The sequence below is a fragment of the Artemia franciscana genome, chromosome 10 (assembly GCF_032884065.1).
Source record: "Artemia franciscana chromosome 10, ASM3288406v1, whole genome shotgun sequence".
Classification (NCBI taxonomy): domain Eukaryota; kingdom Metazoa; phylum Arthropoda; class Branchiopoda; order Anostraca; family Artemiidae; genus Artemia; species Artemia franciscana.
Window position 1 is genome coordinate 12,879,060 of NC_088872.1, and position 25,166 is coordinate 12,904,225.

General features: G+C 35.2%; 1 protein-coding gene across 1 annotated transcript in view; it reads right to left on the reverse strand.

The window, feature by feature from the left end:
* Positions 1 to 164: 164 nt before the first annotated feature.
* Positions 165 to 25,166, reverse strand: part of LOC136031801 (carnosine N-methyltransferase-like) — a 51,144-nt gene continuing 26,142 nt past the window's right edge. Inside the window, exons 3-8 of the mRNA XM_065711597.1 lie at positions 23,555 to 23,712; positions 18,620 to 18,760; positions 15,406 to 15,568; positions 7,342 to 7,450; positions 2,153 to 2,277; positions 165 to 434 (exon numbers count right to left, since the gene is read on the reverse strand). Coding sequence (XP_065567669.1) covers positions 291 to 434; positions 2,153 to 2,277; positions 7,342 to 7,450; positions 15,406 to 15,568; positions 18,620 to 18,760; positions 23,555 to 23,712 — 840 coding nt within the window. The 3' untranslated portion in view covers positions 165 to 290. The remainder of the gene's footprint in view (positions 435 to 2,152; positions 2,278 to 7,341; positions 7,451 to 15,405; positions 15,569 to 18,619; positions 18,761 to 23,554; positions 23,713 to 25,166) is intronic.

Sequence of the window (25,166 nt, forward strand, 5' to 3'; positions counted from 1 at the left end):
GAAAAAAAAAAATCTAAGACTAGTAATAAATCATAAGGTGTGGCAACACTGGTTTATTTCTTAAATAAAACAATGTCATTAAAAGCTTGTTACTGGCGGTCAAGTCCAAAACCTGTAAAGTGCACAAGCTCTAGGTATTAAAATGAATAACTGAGATTTTCAGCTTTCGTTTTTAGTTAAAACTATCCTTTATTCAAAATTATTTCGAAATTTTACTAATAAGGAATTAAAATTATAAAAAAGAAAACAAAAAAAAAAGAAAAAGGCCAATCACACAGAACCATGTTGCTTCACCGAATAGTATGAAAAGCCATTGAATTGACCACTGGAGCATCGACAGGCTTACGACAAACGAAGAACACGCTATTGTACTCATACTGCAACATGGATGAAGGGTTTTGACAGTAAGTGGTCTTTACACCAAGCTCCTCTTTCTGAAATAAAAAAAAATAGTGTAAAAACCCAGGCTGTTTTAGTAGCTTTCTCAGATTAAAATTTTAATCACAAATTGATAAAATATTAACACATTGGTCTCAACTGTATTCTCGTTTTTCTTTTATTTGAAATAGTTTTTCAAATTCTCTTCGTCCTAGTGACTTCAACAAGCTAAAAAAAAAAAAAAAAAAAAAAAAAAAAGCCTCCTTTTCCCCGACAATCTTTCGCTTAGTAAAACAGTGCCAAATAAGTTTAGTTCGCAGGGGAAAGATCAGAAGCGGCGTTTCAAAAATTAATTAACGTTAGCGAAAATAATTATTTGTATTTCGCGTTAAAACTAGTGTGTTTGCGAACGTCAATTTTCAGGGAGAGACTGGAAAAACTAATTTCTATTCAGAGCAAGTCCAAAAATTCAAGGGTAGTGGAAGCACTACACACGACGAATTTCGAGCAACACACAGTGTAGGTTCGCAAATATAGATTCTTTTATTCTTCACAACAATTCTATCCAGTGTTGCCAATGCTTTGAAATGAATCAAAGCACAATATCAACGATTTAGAAAGGTTAAATCGTTCCAACAAATATCTAAAGTAGACACACTAAGCAAAGCAGATACAGAAGACATACATTTTTCTAGAATGTATACACAAAGTTGTCTAAAATCCTGTTTTCTGCTTTTTAAGATAAAGCACCCCTTCTTTAAAGACTAAAGTTTAGCCTTATCAGTTTATCCATCAAACTGGGAAATTAATATCTGTCTATTCGACAGTTGAATGTCTAAACTGAAGTTAGAAATCTTTCATTTGCAGAAAAGACATTTATTGAGAATCGCCAAGCAATGGATCGAGAGCCAAGTTTTATGGGAGAGGGGGCAATACTTGAACAAGGAGGTCAATTTTTTTAAAGGAAACCAACTATTGTTAGACCAATATTACTACGTTTCAGAATAAAAGTACAAAATGGATGCCATGGCCTTGTTGATACTGTGTGAAACGGCCCTATTAAATGACGTATAGGGTGTAGAATCGGATAAAATCTAAGTTCAATCAGCCTTGCTATTTCAAAGCTTAAACCATTTTATCCCATGTTTTTGTTCTAGTTGATTGTTTTTTATTTTGGACTCCTTTTCTTTTAATTCATTGCCCCGCGTTTGTCTCGTTGTTTATTATAGGCTAAAAATAAATTATTATTATTATTAGATTTATAACAAGAAAAATTTCTCAATGTCATTGAGCAAAATCCAAATTTATCACATATTCAGAAACACACTCAACACCATAAATAAGAATATAAGCGTCTGCCCAACTGTTTGAGCACTTTTTGATGTGATCCCTTAGAAGGCAGGACGATATCTGAGAAATCCAGACAACGGTTAATTCATAACATGAACACTATAAGAAGTGGCCCATATAAAATGATGGATAAGGGTAATTGGGTAACACCAAAGTTCAATCAGTTTGTAGATATTTGAGACTTCTAATCAGTATATCGGTAGAAAAATTTTGATTTCTCGGCATCTTCAAAATTACAAATTTCGATAATTTAATAGTTTCTACATATAAATTATCGTGGCTATAAATTGCAGATTTCGATCCTTTGGTTTAAAAAAAATTTCCCCATGATTTTATTCTTTAAAGAAAAAGAAGAAGAAGCCCTTTGACCTTAATTTATTTTTGAAAATTGTTGCTCAAAGAGAGAAAGACAAAGAACACTTACTTCAAATGTAAATCCAAATCCAGTAATGGCTTCTCTGACGGCTGTGTAACTGGGTTCGATTGATTTCTCTCCTGGAATATCGGCAAAATGGTACAGCAAAGGACCGAGATTTATCCATATGCCACCTACAAAAAATAAATAAAATAAGATCACAATTCCATACCGCTCTTTAACCATAACCCTCACGGAAAGCATAATTTTTCTTCCTTAAAAAGGACAGAGAACGGGACATAAGTTTTTAGTAGTTTTGATTATACATGCTTCTTTGAGTAAGTTGAATTAGAAGATCAATGGATTAGGTCCACTAGAAAGGGGATAGTGCAGATTTATGAAGGAATCCATAATAAAATACAAAGAGGTTAAACATATCATGAACTTACGGAGTTACTTTTGTTGTTAGGTAAACTCGGGTAATGCCCTTCCTGACGCCACACAATCGGGAATTGCTTTCTGGGGATAGTGACTACAGCTTATGGCAGATGAACTAACTTTCTAAAAATTTGGTCCAAATATTTTGATCTTAGGCCTAGTTTGATTGGAGGGATAGGGGATTAAGTGAAATTCCGAGCTCTGAATTCCTTTTCCTTTAGACGAGAAAATAGACATAGACTGCTTGTAGACGTCATTACTTTTTGTGATTGAAAGAGAAGGTTGCATTAGGATAATTTTTATACTTTTATTAAATTAAACATTGATTTAATTTAAATAAACATTAATCTGCCCTGGCTAGTTTAATCCTGGGTTGTCTAGTTAAAACTACACTGATTTATATCTAGCCGACCGAATCCTTGGACGCACTAGCCTGCCTTGGCCTAGGAGAGGCATGCTTAGTCGAAATAACTAAAAAGGTAGCTACTATCAGCCATAAGCTACATTTTCGTCACCGCCCTTTGGAAGAAGACCCTTATTTTATTACCATTCCAATCACTAATTAATGATATAGTGACTACCTTTAATTCCGCCACTTAATAACTACAGACAACCATAAAATTAAACATAACAAAATTAGTGCCTACGCTGATGGCAAAATATTATAAGCGTAGACAATTGCTAAATTGTCCTAAAAACATTGTCTTTTCAAGAAACCGTTAAAAAGTTTGTTCTTAACTTCCTCAGATTTATTTCTCTTTTCCTTCCATTTATCTGTGATAATCTTTTTAGAAAGGTAAAAAGTTACACAACATTAATCTTTGGCTACCTTGAAAAAGCTAGATATGAGATCGAACTTTATCTTTTCAATATAATTTGGAAAGCTTTCTTTCTCTTGGCCTCTGCTTGATCAGTGGCATTAATTCGCAAAAGTTTAGGGGGAGGACTAATTTGTCATTTTTTTTTCAATGAAAAATACCAAAAGATGCAATTGTCGAAAAAAAAAAATAAAACCCAGAAAAGGTTTTGTCGATAAGTAGAGGAGAGCAAAAGAAACTCTAGAGGGCGCGCAACCCCCTATGATACCAATATGCTTAATCCTCTATATTTTTACAGTAGCCTCTGGCCATTGCGTTGAAGTAATGAAAAAATCAAGCTTAAAATGTACTGCTGGAGTTCTTAAAGATTTTGGTCCGTCTAAAATTTCAGATTTGTATAAAATTTCAGAAGAAGAAAAAACTCGTACATACACAAACACTAAAAATAATTTATCCCCTATTTTCCCCTATATATACTGTAGAAAAATTGTTTTCTTATTTTTCAAAATTTTACAACTTACTAGCAGCCCAACAATTGGCTGATTAACTTGGAAGCTCGTTCCCGGCAAATTTTAAAATTTATATCTGTGCTTTAACTTATTCAGAGGGACTTTCTGCGAAATTCCTAAAATTCAACTTGAAAAACAAATCTTTATTTATTATAGATTTATTTACTATTTATTTTATTCAACACAGGAGAAAGCCATAGGCTTTTCGCAATTTATTTTACCGAGAAAAATAAAAGAGAAGATAAGGTTTACCAATCATCAGATTTATACACAGATTGAGATTTTCTTTGATACCTAGATTATTAACTGCAACCTCATTTCTCAACTTTTTCAGATTAATTTATAAGCTTTTTTCGCATGTGATCCCCTTTTTTTTTATGAAACCTGACCTCTAAGCTTGTAGGACCCTGACTTCGAAGATTCTACATATTTTTTTCACCAATAGTATCACAACAGGTTTTATGCTATTTACATTAACATGTACCATTACATTAACCAAAAACAAAATGTAATCGAGTGTCCCTAAACAATCTGAGTTCGTTTAATAGCTATCAAAGAGTAAGATACTGACAAAAGGGGAAACTCGTCCCTGGAGAGGGAGAGAAAAAAACACCGCCATCTACCACTTCCTGTTAATATTCTAGTTATCCTCACCCCCCCACACCGTAAAAAAGGGAAAATAAAGCACCTTCTTCCATCGTTTTAAAACTAAATGTGTGCACACGAAGCTGGGATATCAGACAAAACAAGATTTTCTTGGCCAATATTAAAAATTTGTAAAACTTAACATCCAAAGAAAATTTGCCAAGCCACAAATAAGCGTGCTGACTGAATTGGATGGTCTTAAAATCTTTTAACAAGCACAATATACAAATCCAGCATCTGAGATATAGTTTTGTTAAGTCGAAATCTCAAACATTAAAAAAAAAAAAAAAAGAGAGAGTTGATTTATAGGTCAACAACATGGCAAAAATATACCCGTATTGCTAAAAACGCCTGTTCTTAGCTTGAACGCAGCTTCTGTCCGGCACTTACAACTTTGTCATTTACTCTGCACCATTATACTGCTGGCTGTACTAATCTCATAAACTTTTTGATTACCCTCATGAACTGGGAAACAGTATAATGGCCCTTGAAACTTGTGTCCAGCCCTTAAACCTGTTTCATCTAATCAGCACCACGATGCTGATAGCAGTGCCCATGAGCTATTTTTCCACTATTTAATTTCACCTGAAAAAGCTGTATACTCGCTTTGGCACCATTACCTGGCGCTTGAAAAACGTAGCTTCTGTCCGGCCCTTAAACCTCTTTCATCTAATCAGCACCACGATGCTGATAGCAGTGCCCATGAGCTATTTTTCCACTATTTAATTTCACCTGAAAAAGCTGTATACTCGCTTTGGCACCATTACCTGGCGCTTGAAAAACGTAGCTTCTGTCCGGCACTTAAGACCTCTTTCATTTACTCAGTACCACATAACTGTTAATGTTGCAATATCGCACAAATTTCTTTGTTAATATCCATTTTTTATGTTTTTTTTAATGATTCAGGCAAAAATTTCAGGGGGGAGGAGTTCAAACCTAGCGCCCACCCGCTCCGCATACCTATAAGGCCGTGACACGGTAATGACACGGTTTCAGGTTATCGAGTGCATGTGCTATTAATCTAAAACAAGAGCTAACAAGAGTGACGAGGTCGAAAGAGCCAAGAGCTCATGTGGCATGAGCTCTAGCGAAATTCTAAGAATCAATGGATTGATTTAAAAGAAAAATCAAAGGCTTAATGCCAGTCGGAATTTGAAATAAGAGCTCTGAGACACAATGTCCTTCAAATATCAAAATTCATTACAATCCCATCACCCACTCTTAAGTTAAAAATACCTCTTTTTTCTAATTTTCCCTCTCCCTTCAGCCGCCCAGATGGCCGAATGGGGGAAAACGACTTTTTCAAGTCAATTTGTGCAGGTCCCTGACACGCCTACCAATTTGCATCGTCCGAGATCATCCAGAAGGACCAAACTCGCCAAAGCACTGGATCCCCTCCTAACTCCCCTAAAGAGAGCGGATCCAGTCCGGTTACGTAAATAACGTATCTACGACATTTGCTTACTCTACTCACCAAATTTCATCCCGATTTCTCCACTCTAAGCTTTTTCCAAAATTTCTGGTTTCCCCCTCCAAATCCCCCCAATGTTACCAGATCAGGCCGGGCTTTAAACTAAGAGCTTTGAGACATGAATTCCTTCTAAATATCAAATTTCATTAAGATCTAGTCACCCATTCTTAATTTAAATATACCTCAATTTTTCTAATTTTTCTGAATTAACACCCCCCCCCCCAACTCCCCCAAAGAGAGCGGATCCGTTCCAATTATGTCAATCACGTATCTAGAACTTGTGCTTATCCTTCCCATCAAGTTTCATCCCGATCTCTCCACTCTAGGCGTTTTCCAAGATTTCTGTTTCCCCCCTCCAACCCCCTATGTCCCCGGATCCGATTCAAATTGAAATGGAGCATCTGAGACATAACATCTTTCTATATATCAAGTTTCATTAAGATCCGATAACCCATTCGTAAGATACAGATACCCCCCCACCAGCTCCCCAAAGAGAACGGATCCGGTCCAGCTATGTCAGCCACGGATCTTCGACTTGTGCTTAATCTTCCCACCAAGTTTCATCCTATCTCTCCACTCTAAGCCTTTTCCAAGATTTCCGGTTCGCCGCTCCAACTCCCCCCAATGACACTGGATCTGGTCGGGATTGAAAATAAGAGATCTGAGTTACGAAGTCCTCCTAAATATGAAATTTCATTAAGATCCGATCAATACTTCGTAAGTTAAAAATAGCTCATTTTTCTATTTTTTCAGAATTAACCCTCCCCCCCAACTCCCCTAAAGAGAGCGGATCCGTTCCGATTATGTCAATCACATATCTAGGACTTGTGCTTATTTTTCCCACCAAGTTTCATCCTGATCCCTCCACTCCAAGCGTTTTCCAAGATTTTAGGTTTCCCCCTCCAACTCCCCCAATGTCACCGGATCCGGTCGGGATTTAAAATAACAGCTCTGAGACACGATATCCTTCTAAATATCAAATATCATTAAGATCCGATCACCCGTTCGTAAGCTAAAAATACCTTATTTTTTCGAATTAACCGTCCGCCCACTCCCCCCCCCCCAGATGGTCGAATAGGGGAAACGACAATTTCTAATTTAATCTGGTCCGGTCCCTGATACGCCTGCCAAATTTCATAGTCCTAGCTTATCTGGAAGTGCCTAAACTAGCAAAACTGGGACAGACAGACCAACCAAAAGACCGACAGAATTTGCGATCGCTATATGTCACTTGGTTAATACCAAGTGCCATAAAAATCGATCCTGAAGAGAACTTTCCAAAAAGCTTTAAAAAAGCTATAAGGTCAGGAAAAGGGTGCGATTCCAAAACAATCTGTTAAAAAAAATGTAAGTAAATACAAATCTAGTGGAACTCACCAGGTTTCAGAATGTTCCAAATAGTCTCAATAAAAGAAACGATATTATGAGCGCAATCAACAAAGAAACAAGTTGCGACACAATTCCATGTTTCCTTCTCCGTATAAATCTGGAAGTGAATTAGTTCAATTTAATTTATATAATTAGTCGAACTTTGACTAAAGAAAATATTTTGTATGGAATGAATGATTTTATTCACTTAAGTCTCTTTATCACTTAACTAATAAGAAGACAAAGCCCTTCATTAATTAGGAGAAGTTTTTACAACTCGAAGAAGGTTAATGCAATTATTAAAAAACTGGGCCCAGGGCTTAACGGCTAGGTAGAATAACTTATACCATTTCATATATAGGTTTTTTCGTAAAGTTTTCCGAATTTCATTCATAGTATTAGAGGTAGAAAAGAAATTACCGAGTACATAATTTGCTTGCGAGTCAGTATAATATAAATGTTTATTTGATTTATGGCTATTTAAATTATTCAGAGGTGGCCAATAAACAGGCCTTCCTCTCTTTAGATATCTGGTGAAAGCTATCTCTTTGGCTCTAAAGTCGATAGGAAGGCATCCTGCTAAAGCCGTTATTGTCTCAGTTTTAGCGGATAAAAAAGCTTTAGAAATTAAAATCATAGAAATTCTTTTGTCATAAATTAACTTTTTTACAAGTTTCTTTTTATTCAGCGTTGACAACCATACAGGTATTGCATATAAAATAGTCGATTTAATAGCAGCTTTATAAAATTTTCTTAGGGTGAATGGTTTAAAACGCCCTACTGATTCTGGCGGCACATAACAATTTTATTGAATATTGTCTAGCGACTTTTACTTTACTTTCAACATGGTCATTCCGAAGCAAATTTATATCTAAAATTAAGCCCAAGTATGATACTTTATCGCTTATTGGTATTCTATGACTAAAAAATCGAAGGTTAATCTGTGTAATTTCTTCTTTCTTCAAAAAGATGATAGCTTCGCATTTTTAAAACATCGAAATTTCCATCTGCCCATTTTTCTAATAGTGTCAATATCTTTCAAGCTATATAATCTAGAATTTTCACATGTTTCGAAGATACTGTTACACTGATATCATCAACATACACTTGTATTGAGCAGCCTGTAGGTAACTTTAAACGAAGCGAGTTGTCCAGATTAATAGACTATAAAACGGAGAGTATCCTTCCTCACAGACATAATTTTTGAAGGATACGAGTTATGTTACCAGCTTTATCACCGTAAGAAACTGATCGATCTGATAGATAACTTTTAATCAACATAACTAGAGGAGTGAGACAACCTGATTCTAACAACTTTTTTGAACTTCCGGGGTGCCATGCAGTCGAAGACACCTTTGATCTCAAAGCGAAGACAAAGTGTAAATTTTTTCATCTTTTTATTATCTTTCACTATTGACGACCTTGTCAGGGCATTTACCTTTAACAAATCTGAACAAGTTTTTAGAAATCCATTTTTTATTAATACTCAAATCATTCAAAATATATGATAAAATTCTTTTGAATACTTTGCCAAAGACTGGTATCAAGCTGATGGGTTGATATGAAGACGGTAAACCGTCATTAATTCTCCCTCGCTAAGGAATTACTACTAATTTAGCTTATTTCCAATCCTTGGAAAATTTATATTCAAACATGAATTATATATTTTAAGGGAAATGGTAGCTAAGACTTGAAAATTGTTGAACTGTCATTAATTCTCCCGTCATTATGAAACCCGTCGTTAAATTTTATAAATAAAATCTAATCGTCATTAATTCTCCCTCGCTAAGGAATTACTACTAGTTTAGCTTATTTCCAATCCTCTGAAAAATAATTGATATTCAAACATGCATCATATATTTTAAGTGAAATGGGAGCTAAGACGTGATTTTTTTGAAATTTTTTATCTTTTGTTTTAAGAGGTGAAATTTTTTTTAATAACTATATTGACAATACCATCTAAGCCAGGAGCTTTCAATGGTTTAAGAAAATTAACAGCATCTCGTAATGTATCAAGTGTTATTAGTGGCCATGTATCTCGGTTGTTATCTCATGTAGAAACGACTTGACCTCAAATCTGGCGGTGAAAAGAAGTTTAAATTGAGTGGTCATCACTTTTCCAGCGTCTTGATACGAGTTTGCGTAGTATACCGTTGTTGTTTACAAAATGAATAGGAGATGCTAAAAGCATATTTTATGTGTTATACTCCAGGGATCTAAGCTACCTTTATCTTTATAAAGTCTCTTCCAATCTTCAAGTTTTGACATAGAAAATTATCATAGAATGACATTTTTTTTTCATTTGCGTGAATTTTAAATTTTTAAAATGCTCTTCTGTAATTTCGCCGTAATTCAGTTAGTTCTGGGGTCCACCATCTTGCATACTTGTTGAGAATGATAGGTTTTCCCTCGCGTATTGCAATTTCAGTTCCGACTTGTATCATAGTTTTAAGGCTTTAAATACATTTGTCAATCTCTTGATTATTTTCCAAAGGCGTCGTTGATGTTGTTTAAAATATATTCCAATTCGCTTTCCTGTATCGAAAGGTGGATCAGTCATACCAGAGGAGTCGTCAATAGAACACCATAGCTTAAATGTAACCATGATCTGAAAGACTGGGACAATCTAACACTAACTATCACGGTACAGACGATTATCGCAGTCGTAAACATCATGGGACAGATGATTTCCAACGGCGGTTACACCTGCACTCGTTGTATTCATTCTTGTATATTTTACAATTGAATATACAATTGTAATTTACAATTGTAATATACAATTGTAATTTGCTCGGTAGGTATACTTTTGAAACAGATTAACTAAAATAAATTTTACATAGCTTATTCATTTGTAATATTTATGTATTTTTTTGTTTTTTTGTTGTTGTCTTGGGGTCACACAGGGAGTGTATTGTTTATGTTTTTTTGTTTTTTGTTTTTTTTTTGTTGATTTCGGTATATGGTCTCATTCTCCATATTTTCTTATCCTCCATATTGTCTCTTTATTTTCTTTGAATTTAGCACAGCCTCGCAAGCTTCGCTTATGTTGTGCTATTGATTAAGAAATGTTTATTTCTAATAAAATTGTTCTACTACTACTACTACTACTAGATGGGTTGATATGAAGACGGTAAACACTTTCTTTTATTTTCATGGTTGAGAAAATTGTCGTTCTAAAGTGTTACATGTAATATTAATATTATGAGAGAATATATTTCCAACGGCGGTTACACCTGCACTCGTTGTATTCATTCTTGTATATTTTACAACTGATAGATCATTTACGACTACTAATGACCTACTTGCAAAAAAACAATTGCAATTCAACTCCTCTTCCATCTGTATAATTAGTGCTAAGCCGAAGAGGACTTCTAGAATTAAGATTCCCACTTAATATTAAAGAAGACGTATTTCTAACTCTTTCAATCGTATACAGACATTATCAGGGGTTTTTATATGAAGAAGAACAATAAGCTGACACGACTGTGAAGTTTCATGAGTATTAATAGAAACTACAACACGTCCATGTGTTGAGTATCATTAGGTAAATCTGGTTTCAGCGTGCTTTTAACAAAAGCTGCTGCACTATAAAATTTTTGTAAATGATCGAATTTAGAAAAACACCGGTAGTGGTACAAAAGAGACTTAAATTTTTATTAACATATAGCTTTTGAACTAAAATAATAGCTGGTTTGATCACCTCGATATTTCTATACAATCCTAATAAAGCTAGATACGAGTGCTGAACATTAATCTGAAGAAATAATAAAGTTTATGAAATCTGCATTCACTTTTGTAATCGACAATCTTTTTTATTGTTTAGTCATTTCTCGGGCAATTTCTGTAGTCGTAAGGGATGTGGCTCACATTTGAGCTGTCGCTTATAACACGAACGGCAACATAGACGACTAATGAAAGATTTAGTACATTCGTTGTAATTAGGTTGCCCATACTCCAAAAGCAGGTTAAATCACCCCTATATTCAGACTTCTTGTCGCCAAAAACACAGCAATTGGTGCATTGTATAAGGTTAATATAATCTTCGTAATGTAGGCGTAAAAATCCAAAATGGAGGCCTCCTCTTTTTAAAATTTCTCCTCTGATTTTGTGCCCATCTCCAATATTACGCTGTAACTTTTCCTTTTTCAACAATAGTAACCACTTCAACGGTTTGTCCAGTAATAAGAAGTTTTATAAGATCTCAATTACTTTGCGCAATCTCCAAATACACTTTAGTGCAGCTGAATTTTCATTGCAAACACATAGAGCATTATTGTCTTGTTTCGAATTAACTTCAACAATAATTTTACCTTCTGGGCCTTGTGTGATTTTTTCAGCCAACAATTAGCTGATATCTTATCTGATTATTTTGCTTATGTTCTGCACCATTTTTTCCGGGGGTTTTCTCTTTTCTTTAAGTGATTAATTGCCTCGTTGCTACTAAGCTAAAGAATAATACAAAAGATTACAGGACCTTTCAAAACACTAGAGTACTGTCTGCGATTTTCAAAGAAGGATGGAGCCATTGTGTCTTTTTTTCCAATTTTTCCTGTAATTTGATTATATTTTGAAGATTATCGTTTTTGTTGCACAGGAGTTTTGCATTTTCTTCTAAAAAATGATGATACATAAATTGAACTCGCTTAAAAACATCAAATGTAGTCCCTACCTCCTGGAATTTTCTTTATCTTGGTAAGAATTCCTTTTAGGACATTAATTAGATTACCAGTAGGCCTACTTGTTGCATCTTCTACCCTTAACTGCAAAAGCCGTTTGTCATCAGCAGCTTGAATATCTAATAAATCGTCCATTATGAGAAAAACAAAAATAAAAACACTAGAAATATTTTGTATATTGATAGTACTAATAACTAGTCAAAGAGTATGTCAAACGATAAGAATAAAAAGAAAAACTATAGCGTATACTATTTTGCAAGGACCAAAGAAAAAATATCCTGACCTCTTCTCCCAAACACAAAATCGTGAGACCTTTAACCCCCTTCCCTCTCCCCGAAACATAAAATATTTGAAAGTTAAACTTGTCACCTTTTAATGAAAACTTGTCAAATTAATGAGTAAAAAGAATACCTTTGAATTGTATGCAATACTCGCGTGCCTTCAGGCATAAGTAAGAAAAAAAAATGAATAACATATACTCCCTCTGATTATCGGAAACAAACCTGATCAAACGGTTCGTGGGAAGAGACTATAAGTAAGGAGCGACTCGGCCCAATAGTAACAAAAAAACTCTAAGAAAAAGAAGGAATTGTGAAAACAATTATTATATAAAAACAAATTGGATTTTTATGCTTATTCCTAATATATAGAATTCATTAAGTTTATTGTAAGTCATCAACAGCTGCACCCTCTGAAAAAGCTAATCGGAAAAATTTGGGGGGGGGGAGGCAAACGTATTTTTTTAATATCTAGGGAACGGAGCAAAATTGTCACTGATTTTTCAAAAAGTAAGAAAAACTTATAAGTGGAGAATGGCGTCAAAAAGTTATCAACGTCACCTAGCGTTTAGCGACACCTGACATTTCTTCCCAGTGTAATTATAAAAATAATCAGTTTAATTGATAAAATTAGGGCAGTAGTAAGTGTCTGATCTTAGTTCATAGACAAGAGCTCATATGGCACTTGTGACGAGGTCGGAAGAGCCAAGAGCTCATATGGCGTGAGCTCTGGCAAAATTCTAAGAATCAATGGATTGCTTCAAAAGGAAAATCAGAGACTTAATGCCGGTCGGGATTTAAAATAAGAGCTCTGAGTCACGAGGTCTTTCTAAATATCAAAATTCATTAAGATCCTATCACCCACTCGTAAGTTAAAAAATACCTCAATTTTTTCTAATTTTTCTCTCCCTTCAGCCCCCAGATGGTCGAGTCGGGGAAAATGACTTTATCAAGTCAATTTGTGCAGCTCCATGACACGCTTACCAATTTTCATCGTCCTAGCACGTCCAGAAGCACCAAACTCGCCAAAGCACTGAACCCCACCCCCTAACTCACCCAAAGAGAGCGGATCCAGTTTGGTTATGTCAATCACGTATCTACGACATTTACAAGCGTTTTCCAAGATTTTCGATTTTCCCATCCAACTCCCACCAATTTCAACAGATCTGGTCGGGATTTGAAATAAAAGCTCTGAGACATGAGTTCCTTCTAAATATCAAATTTCATTAAGATCTAGTCATCCGTTCTTAAGTTAAAATACCTCAATTTTTCTAATTTTCCCTAATTAACGACCCTCAGCTCCCCTAAAGAGAACGGATCCTTTCCGATTATGTCAATCACGTATCTATAACTTTTGTTCATTTTTCCCATCAAGTTTCATCCATTAAGATCTGATCACCCGTTCGTAAGTTACAAATACCTCATTTTTTCAATTTTTTCCGAATTACCCCCCCCCCCCCCCCCCCAACTCCACCAAAGACAGCGGATCCGGTCCGGTTATGTCAGTCACCTATCTTGGACTTGTGCTTATTCTTCCCATCAAGTTTCATCCTGATCTCTCCGCTTTAAGCGTTGTCCGAGATTTTTGGCTTTTGACATAATTTGCCATGCGCAAGTGTGGCACTCTTCGTCATAGATTTTGGAGTGAGCCTTTCTCTCATGCTTGTACTTAAATTTTCGTATAGAAATTCATTTGAAATCACGTACAGGGTTATAAGGTAATATAACAGTTCAAACGGAGTACGACAGGATGGATTTCTCTCACCTTATCTATTCAAAGCTTACTTTCATAATCTGCTATTAGAAATTGCGTGTTCGTATTTTAATAATTTATCGGATGTGTCTTATATTGCGTACGCGGAAGATCTGATGGTCTTAAGCCGGACCAAGTCTATTTTGTCATTGTCTGTGCGACTATGATATCGCGGCATTTTTGCCGGTGTTTAAACTTTGATAAGTACACATATCTAGTTTTCAATTCCAAATTATCAGCCCATAACTTGTCCTGTGAATCCTCAGTAATTTGCAATGTTGCGAGTTTACGGTGGTTAGGGATTCTTTCCTTTTTGTGAACTCCAGATTTTGAGAGATGCTAAAGAAAGCTGAAGATTGGATTTGTGAAAATTGTACCAAACCATGGAAAATATTCAAACAGAGCTTTACCTAAAATGTATTCCTCGTACTGTGACGAATCTGTCTTGTTTTTAAGGGGGTATCTAATGAATAAGAAAGATTTGCGCCAGATCCATATTGCTTATTTTAGAAATTGCCAATTTTTGTTCTATTTTCCAACTTCACATCTTAATGCACGTATTTTTGAGAAGTATGGTGCTACCGACATTATGCAATCGTTTGAGTTGCTTAATGCTAATTTAACAATACATGCCTTTTAAGTTCTTACGCCCGAACTATAATATTATCCGTGTGTTTTTGTCTGAGATAAAGGTTTAGGTAGTCTATGTGTTTCCGTATTTGTTTTTTTTTTTATTTAGTGTGATTTACTAAGCTTGTTTTGTTAAAAAGTGGGTTATAAATAAATTATTTTCATTACTTAAAATTTCCCACTATACAGAGACCGTGCTGACCCTTCTCTATATTAATTAAAAAATCGTCAAGAGATTTTTAAAAGAAAAGTAAAGAGCTCCATTAAGCCAAAAATGAGCAGAAATAAAGTCAAACAATTTTCCAAGCGTAAAACTACCACAAATCACCAACAAATAAATGGAACTCAAATGAACAGAAATTAAAATAAATAACATAGTTAAACTTAAAACGAGCAAAAATTAACATGAGCAGGACTGACAACCCCCCATGCCTTCTCAAGACCAGAGCATAATTTGCACTATACTGAAAAAAAAAGGTCCGTGGGTTGTCAATTTGATATACATACACTGATATTTATTCCTTAAAGTTTTAGTGATTATTTATTTATTAAAGTAAAAAAAGTGAAAATTATTAAAATGTATTTTATTTTCAGTAAAGTGCAATTAACTGTGATTGCTACGTATCAAGCTAAGTATCATTTTTCATAAAATGACAAAGTCAAAAGACTTAGTAAAAAAAAAAAAAAAAAACTAACGTTATCAAAAAGACTAAAAAGAAGACAAAGAGAAAGTAACCTCGAGGAAATCCCCAGCCGCCATGGAGAATCTTGCATTGGGAGGAAGCTCTGAAGGATCCGCGTCAGGGAAAAATGATGGCCGCATTTGATCTTCGTCTTTAACATTGTTTGTGTACGTGTGAACCCACGGAAATAATCGGTAATGATTCAATCCTTGGCACCTATTAAAATCAATAAACAAATAATTCAATAAAAATTTAGATATGAAATGGAAGTTGATTTTAAGGATGTGGATCCAGTTGAGAGCAAAGTGTCTCCTAATGAGGAGAAGAAGCTTTTGGAATCTGAGGGGATGGGATTGAACCCTGCCCTGCGATGCAGAGGAGGATGGATTAGGCCATTTTCTCTTAAGGTGCCCCATGCTGTCTCAAATTAGGGTTAACTGGCTGAAGGGAAATTTTGATGAGCTACTTCTGAGCTACCGAAATCTGCACTGCAAAAAAAAACAATCTTAAAAAAGCAAAATTTTGCTTGTTTTGACAGGAAAAAAGCCTATCGAATGCGCCACTTCGCAATGTGACTTCTTATATTGTTATTTATCAAAGGCTCATCAATGATTTCTTACACATTAGGAAGCGGGTAAAGTTTTCGGACAGCGTGAAGTTAGAAACCAATTATTACTTCATAATATGTAGAATAATTGTAACTAACACATTTTGCATGCAGACCCGCTATGCTTACCCCACTATCACCCCCTAACGTGCAAGTATACAGCCCAAATCTGTTTCTAAGGTACTACATTTTCATCATTTTATTAGGATTAACGTAACTTCACTTCTTGAGTGGGGTCGCTATAACAAAAGTACCAAAGTTAATAATGAATTTTTTGAAAACAGTCACCCAAACACAAGCTAAAGAAATATTTCGGCTCTATGACTAATAAAGAAAAACAATAAAAAAAAAAAATATACAAAATATAGCTCACTCAACTCTTCGATACATACGAAAAAAAAACTGACAGAGCCTTAGCTTCATTGTTTCGTAAAAGTTCGTCTAATAAAAAAAAGGCCTATTCCCATACAAACGGTTAACAAATAATTTTTTAGGCCATGAAATTCAATGAAGAAGATCAGGCCTCAGATTATTCCAGCAAATAGATCAGACCGTAGTTTTAATACTCAATTAACGTGTAGATTTGGTACATACTTTTAAATAAACAATTACATCTTTGAAATCCAAACTTTTATACATTTATAAAAAAAACTTTTATACATTTTATAAAGCGGCATTAAAATAAAATGAAATATTTTTATTCATTCAAATGTGTCACTTTCAGACTAAATATCGTAATTTCAAATTTTTGTAGACTTTTCGGAGCTTATTTCTAGGTCTTTACCAGAATTGCCGGGGATCAATGAACCACATCTGTCCGTGTTTTTAATACCTCTCGTTATCCACCTATTCCGGCTAGTACCGCCCTCCAATATCATTTTACTGTCAAGCAGTGATCTGTCAACATTTACCAAGGTAGGTAAACATGTTGATTTTCTCAATAAAATAAACCAACACATAGACGAAGTTTTATGCGTTTAACGTCCATAAGGTAGAGACAAAATAGCGTTTATTATTTTACTAGTGACGAAGCCTGTTGGATAATAGGCTCAAAAAACAAAAGCAAAAAAAAATGTGCACTCTTTTGTGGGAATTAAAGAACGAATTTGTCCCCGTGATGAAATTCGGCGTCCCATTACACCCCCCTCCTTCCCCGAAAGAATTTGTCAGTGAAAATTTCAAATCAACCCAGCCGAGAGACAAGAAGGGGTAAATTTAAACTATTACTTTGGAAATACTTAATGAGGAAGAGCAAATACCCCTGCCTTTCAACTCTTTATCCATCAGCACGCGTGAAGAAGGCTAGCATCGATTATTCATCCGCAAGTACAGCTTTTAATTAAAAAGGAATATCTTTTCAATATTTTATTTTCTACTGACGGGAAAAAGCAAAAGAACCAGAAACAGACATAGAATTGGATACTGTGTCTACTGAATTGGCCAGGCCTGTTCGTTAGTTTTACCCCGTCGTGCAATTGTAAAACAGTTTAAAATATCCATAAACGTGCAATATATGTAGTGTTACAGACACTTACTGATTATGCACAGAAAGATCAATAAAAGATGAAAAATATACTTTTTTCAAACAGATATTTCTATTTCTATTTCAGATTAGATATTACGATTTCTATTTCAGATTAGAGAACAACAACTAACAAAATCATAGCAAATGAAAAAACAATCATAGACGTTAAAAAAAAGCAAATAAGAATGAAATAAATAGACGCTTTGACAGATAGCTTTTTACTTGCACTGTGGATTAAAGAGCCGAAAATCTTGAATTGTTTTTAAAAATGAATTATTATGCTTGAGAGGTTTTCTATGGGTGAGAAGGCAGGTACCTCACACTTTCTTGAACCTTTTGAGTGAAATCACGAGCTCCAGAATTATTAGAATGGTATCTCTCAATATATATCGTACATGATAGTTAGTACATGAGTAGATGATGGTTCAGTTTTCTATATCGTCAGTTTTCTATATCGTACATGATAGTTAGTACATGAGTAGATGATGGTTCTATAGTTAGTACATTAGTACACGATAATTATATATCGTGCATGATAGTTAGGGAGAGCCAAAAAGTTGTTTAAACTCTTGAACTCGATCATTTGGAACTTTTTTCTTTTTCACTTGAAGGTTACTGACCACTCAATGTCAAGCATGCATTTGGGAAATGGAAATGTTTCCTTGATCTCAACAGGTATCAACTCAGGATATAGTAAGGATCAAGGGCGCAATTTTCAATGGGGCAGGGGAGGGGTCAACTTTCCCCTCTAGACCCCAGTTTACCCCCTCCCAGGTCAAATTTAGTTTATGCAAAAAAATATTGTCAAAACTAAGGTAAGCCTGTATGATTCAAGCATCCAGAGAAACAGGTCAGTTTTCTATAAGTATATCCTTGCTTTTATAGTACTAAATGGCTTATTTTTCATTTTTCACTGTCATTTTCATTTGATTTAGGAAAATTGGCTCCAACTTTGCCCCCCTCCCCCAGGATTTTGACAAAATTACACCACTGGTAAGGACTAAAACATATAAGCAAATATTCGAAAATTCAATGCCATAAATAATTGGTCAACTGTCATACATCTCATTTTACTAGAACAAGATGTAAAGTGGTAAAACCAGGCCTAATAACTATAATTAAGATGGCAGCTTACTTGTTGAGAACAAAATTTGATGCAAATAACATGAAGAGTGAGAATTCATTGCCTTGACAAGTGTAACCTCGTTTGGCTATTTCATAAGCTAATCGTCCTAAACCAGCTCCGGGAACCAAGACTTCAACATCACTGGAATTCCTTAAAAGAATAACATGTTTATAAATTAACAAACAAACATCGAGACAAATTTTCGACCATTCTGTGTTTCACAGCTAAAATAAAATAAAGCAAACAATGAATATAACAAAATAAAGAAACATGGTAGTATATGTCATAAGCAAGTAATAACAATAAGGAATAAGCAATACTAATAAGTAATTATATAAATAAACAAGTAATATAAAGAAAAAAGGGTTATTTTCTACTCTATCTTATCTGGGCACACCAACAAACTCACATTACGGAAAGTGGCCTATATCTCTTGAGCCCTTAGACTTTTAAAGATCATACTATATACGTCTGAAGCACTCCTAAATTAATCAACAAAACGTTACAAGTTTTTATCTATGGACACTTTAATTACACCAAAAGAAACACGAGCTGATAATTTTTTTTTACATAGTAGAATAATTTTATCACTTATGAAATAATATCATTTTAACACAGTTTTTTTTTTAAATCGAAAAGCTCACATCAAAATGACTTATTTCATTGGGGATACACGACATGGCTCGTTAGCCTAAACTGGCGACCCAAGATACCACCGTGGCGTGTGGAGAGCCATCAAAAAGCCCAACTAGCTGGATTTTTGCTATACAAAGAGCCCATAAAGCTATGCTTCATTTTAGGCATACTTTTCTATCTCCAAATTTTTAGCTACAGTTATTGCTTAAATGAATATCCTGATCATGCTGCTGATCACTACTGCTAGGGCTTTTATGTTGCAAACGGTTTTTTGCTTTTTAATTTGATTAGGATTGGACTCTATTATTCCGGCAAGAATAAGACCTTGGCTATCCAAGTCAAAATACATTCCCTACAATTTTTCCCGCAGTTTACAGTAGAACGTTCAATGGGATACATTAGAATTTTTTTCGAATTCGTAAGATGGCCCATTTTCATCTACTACAACTTCAAGCACATTACGTACAATCATATTCCAGGAGAAGGAGAAGAAAAGCAATAAAAGCGAAGGTACATCATAACAACCAAACGCATAAACTAAGCTAACAAACGTAACACAAGCTAGCATCTATAACCAAGAGCTCTGTGGGTCAGGCCTTTCCAACTAGGTAAACTTATATTTAAGTACCTAGGCTAGATTTAAATACAAGACTATCTCAACATGTCCAGAGTTTTAGCTAAATCTCACTCCAATGCTTCACAACAGCAAGACCAGGGAATAAAGCAGAGAGCTAAATAATTAAACTGCGAAGTCCATAAACCTATCGAAATTTTTTAGGTTACATAGGGTATCGGAATTTTTTTTTTAGTGTATCAGCAATACATGTATTTGATAATTTGTATGGATCTTGATGAACTAATCAAAAACGTCGCTTAATCTGATTTGGTCATGTTTGCTGGAGGATATATAGCTCCCTCAATAAACAGGTATTGAACTGCAAACCCATGATGCAGTGGAATAAGAAGAGGAGACAAGCAAAGACACATATACACAACACAGTTGAGACAGATGTGGAACCAGTTGGAGGCTTTCAACACTAAGGGTGAATATAAAATGTTTAGAGTTTGTGTCTTAAAACAAATACAAGTACCATCCAGGTCTACATACTTCCTCCGCCACTTTGTGGTATAAGTCTGCAGAATACACGAACTAAAACACCACACTCAACTTTACAAATAACCTCGTCTATGTTGTCAAATAAGCAGTATCCTGACAATTTTTTCCCTCTGAGAAGAAGAAAAAGTCACTTCATTCCAGACTAGGACAAGATGATAAGGTGGACATGATGACAAGGACAAGGTGGACTTTGCAAGTAAGCTGGTCGAGTTTAACTGATAGACTCGTGTTTCTCGAGACATACAGACACGTTGTACCAAGTCTTTCAATCTGTCATCGTTCTTATTCATACTATATTAGTATTAGAGAAGATTGCAATACATGAAACTAGAAGAGTTGATGTCAACAAACAATGTTTTTCCAAGCTTTTAACCTGAACAATATTTATTATTTGCTCATTTTTTTTTTAATCTAGGTTATTTTAAATTTATAAGTTAAGCATTACAGAGAAACAGTTATCTCAGTTAAATAAAACCAAGAATAAAACTCAGCCTTGTGAAACAGGGATAAGTTAAAGTTTCTATTAGATTCTAAATTGTTGTTAGCGAATTTAAGTAACTGCCAGTTGTACCTGGGTCATAACTTAAGACAGCAGTTGCGATAGAGACAAGATGCTTCAAACTGCGTGTACAGGTATTGCATTCACATATGACAATGACCTCTGGATGCAAATCCTGCAATCTGTAGAGAAGAGGTTACATGGACTCGAGAGCAATTGCCTGCAAAGTATGCTCGCGATTAGTCGGGTTGATAGAGCAGCTAAAACCTAGATTAGGTCTCTTAATAAACAATCACAAACAAATGATAATACTTCGAATTTCATATGCAGGTGCAGCAGTTACTCAATTAACCTATGGCGGTAGAGTCAACTGATGCTCTACTTGGCACAACGAAGCCTGGTGTTCGATTCCTTCTACTGTAAGGTTGGGCAACAGATTTGCTACCTGTCCCTGTCAAAAAGACTCAAAACCTGAAACACCGAAAATACACTATCGATACCCTGTTTGTGGCTCTATGGGGGGTCATCGTTTATCTATTTCTCTAAATCAAATGCTGTTTGGAGATGTAGCAAGTTCTCTCTGAAACTGGACCTATACTTATTCAACAGCAACGTAATATCCATAATGATATGTGGATCCGAAGAATAAAGTCTGCCTAAAACTATGGATAAAAGGTTGATTGGATTTAAGAGTAATTTCCAGCAAAAAATGCTTGTGATTAGTTGGATTGATAGAATACCTAACACCCAGACCAGGCCTCTTACCGAATGACCCCAAGTAAGTGATTGTCCTTCGAATTGCATATGCAGGTTCAGCATTCTCTCAATTAAATAATGTTCAGCGATCTAGCATGTGCTCTCTGAAGCTGAAGTTGTGCCTAGTCAACATCAACGTAATGTTTATAATGGCATATGGATGGAAAGGGTGGCTTGGATTTGAAAGCAACTACCTGCAAAGAATGCTTGCGAATAGATGGGTTGATAGTTACTAGCACCTAGATCAAGCTCTCACAAAGCAACCACAAACAAATGACGAAGTCCGACAAAGAAGGTGGCCACACTGGGGTCGCAGGATTCGAATGAGACACGGACAACTTCCCTACAAAGTTTGGTGCTTACTCCTCCATACGGGTAGAAGAGCGATAGACAACAAACAACGGTTTGTCGTTCCCCTAAAGAAGAGACAGGAGTTCTAAGATGATCTCTCAACAAGTTGTGGACTTTGGTTCACGATTGTTCGATGCGGAGATTAGCCATTACTGCCATATATGCGACAAGGTGTTGGAGGAATTAAGTCTAAGTCAATTCTTTGCAAATGAGCACCGAATTTAGATGCTGATGGGAAATGCAGGTATATTGGTGTCTAAACATATAAGCCCAACTAGATGGCTCTTTGATTGGTAGAAATGGAAATCCAAGACACCGGAGTTCTATATTCAGAAACTGGATGCTTAGCTGCGATTCTTTGCAGCTGAGCAAAGAATTTTTGATGCAGATGGGAACTGCAGGTATATTGGTGTCTAGACATAGAAGTCTAACAAGATGCGCATGTCAACACCATTCAACACAATTTTACGAGTAAATAGTAAGCGCTTCTAAGTTATATTTAAAACTTTACGATTCCCTCGTATATACTGGACTCGTGTTTTATCTTAAAGCTGAATCCTCAAAATTATTAGCACTCAATATCTGGAGGAACTATAAAATTTCTAACGACGCCACTGCTTGGAAACGCACAGCCACTGTAAAAACCGGGTTCATAAGTGAGAATTCACAGGAGATTGGTCCCCTACTGGCTACCAAAATAGCGCTGTCAAACTGGTAGCAGCGAAAAATAAAGTGGTAACCATTCAATTCCCTTGAACGTTTTTTAGAGATTTTTTTTCTTTTTTTTTTCAATCAGCTCATGTTGGAGATATCAACAAAAACGATTTAAAAGAAGCTGTTAAAAGTAATCATTGTTCTGTTCAGTTGAAAGGTGGGAATCAAATACTTAATGAGAGTGCAAGTTTAGGCTCAAGTATTCAAATGTATGTAATGAATACATTTTTCCTTTCAACATTTTGGAGGGGAAATTCTCTGACATTTTTTGGGGGGAAGAGGGGGGTGGTGGTATGATAGATTTTCCCTTTGTCCTTTTTCCCTTTTACAAGTATGGTTGACTCTGGATCATTAAGACGTCATAAAACCTGTAGAACTCGGGATACCAAAGAAGATAGAAAACTGAAAAGGATCGGGTTTCTTGCGCTTTAATGTGTTATTTATAAGTATTTATAGGTGTTAAATTATTTATTGAACTGTTTATAGGTATTAAAGAATATTAACGTCACAAGCAACATTGTACTGCTAAATTGGGTCAAAATCCAGAAAAAGAACTTATAGAAATTGTGCAATATGCCAGACCTGTGAACACGATTTTACTTCAGAGGAGGCGGCTGCATTTCGGGGGGAGGGGGAGGACAGCTTTGAGAAATGTCAAAACAAGGTGAATTACATGAAAAGTGTAAAAATTATAGATGGAATGGTCAGTTTCCAAGATATCATGGGAAAATAAACGTAAAACCCCTCAATATTCTTGCTTATGTCCCAGCCACAAGCAGTACATCTGTGTAAAACAGAATTGGAAAAGCACACTATGTGTGAAAACTAAATCAATTCGCCAAAAGTTATATAAAACAGAAAAAAAATGTACTCTGATAAGGGAAACCATCGAGCTAATTCGTCTAAAATTGGTTGATAGCAGAGCTCTCTTTCTTTTTCACCATCTGCAGACCAATCACGTGAAATGGCTTTAATTGTCATTTGTACCTTTTCCATGTCGTGAGCAGTCGGTATTGTGTTGGCCTTGACCTGTAATGAAACGATTATAAAAGAAAACACTTATTAAAAAGACTCACCCCCTCCTTCACCATTGACATTTACTATTGAATCATTGGCTAGGTAATTCAAATACTGTTTAGTAAGGTAGAATGTGTCCCCAGAAAGCGTCACAGAGAATGGTGGAAAACTGTGCTCCGGTTTGTAAAAGCAGTTACTCTTGAAACGCATTACTTTTGACCAGGGCTGTATCCAAAATTTTGTTCGATGGAGGGGGGGAGTGGGTACAATTTTTTTTAAAACTCATCAAAAATTTGTTATACACACATAATATACATTTTGTTACGTTTTTACGAGTCAGACAAAAATTTTGTGTGTGTATGTGGACTTTTGAATACCTTTTTATGCAGATAAAAGTCAAGATGATATTTCTCCTTTCTATTCTTAGACTAATGTAACCTGATTCCTTCTTGAAGAAAATGTTTCACATAAAAAATAATAATTTATTTTCCATCATATCATTCTAACATTCTAAATATCATTCTAAACAAGAAAATGTAGAAAGATGAAAAAAAAAAAAAAACAAAAAAAAAAACAGGTGAATCAAAGCCAGTGAAAAAAAAAGAGATGAAATTAAAATATTTTACTCAAGACCTCTACTTAACCATCCTCAATGCAGAAGAAAAAACTATAGATAGAATTTTATCTACATTTTATATGATAGAACAACATAGTTAAAATAATTAAAATAATATTAAAAAAAAAATAGAAAACATCCTTTCAACAGTTACTAAAGAAAAGTTGAAGCGTTTTGCACTGGGTCAAGTTAAATCGTTTCTGCATAGCATGACCGATATTCTGCAGCTTGGACTTGGATCGTTTTTACACAAGGCCTTTACTTTTAGTTCGTTTTGGATCAATTCACCTAAGTTTCCGGCTAAGAATAAACTGGTTTGGAACATGTGAGAACTAAGTTTGCTTTTGCACTGAGTCTTTTATACAGAACTTATCACGTTTTTCCAGCCAGCTGGTCTGCAGCTCCAACTTGAATCAGTTTTAAAAGAAGTTTTGACTTATCTTGTTTTTAGAATGTAAGAACTTAGTGCCTATGAGCTATTTGCTACATCAGATGGTCGGGACAAATCAGCAGACACCATCTCATGAAGATGTGCGGGCAAAATTTTTACAGTAAATGAATGAGCTCTATTCCCCCTAAAAAGACAATGTCACTAGCGGAGTAATAAAAGGAAAGATAGCAACATAAAAAGCATCAAATAAGAAATACAATAATATACACAAGCAGAACAACAAATGGACGCCAATATTGTAAAGTATCACACAGTTCATTTTCCTTTAAACTCATATAAAACCTCTCTAGTCTTTTCTGAACAACCATGTACGGGTCTGGTATATTATACTGGTTGCTAATAGCTGCGTTCCATTTAAGTAGGCACACGCAAAAGGAATTCACAAAACCGGTAGCAACA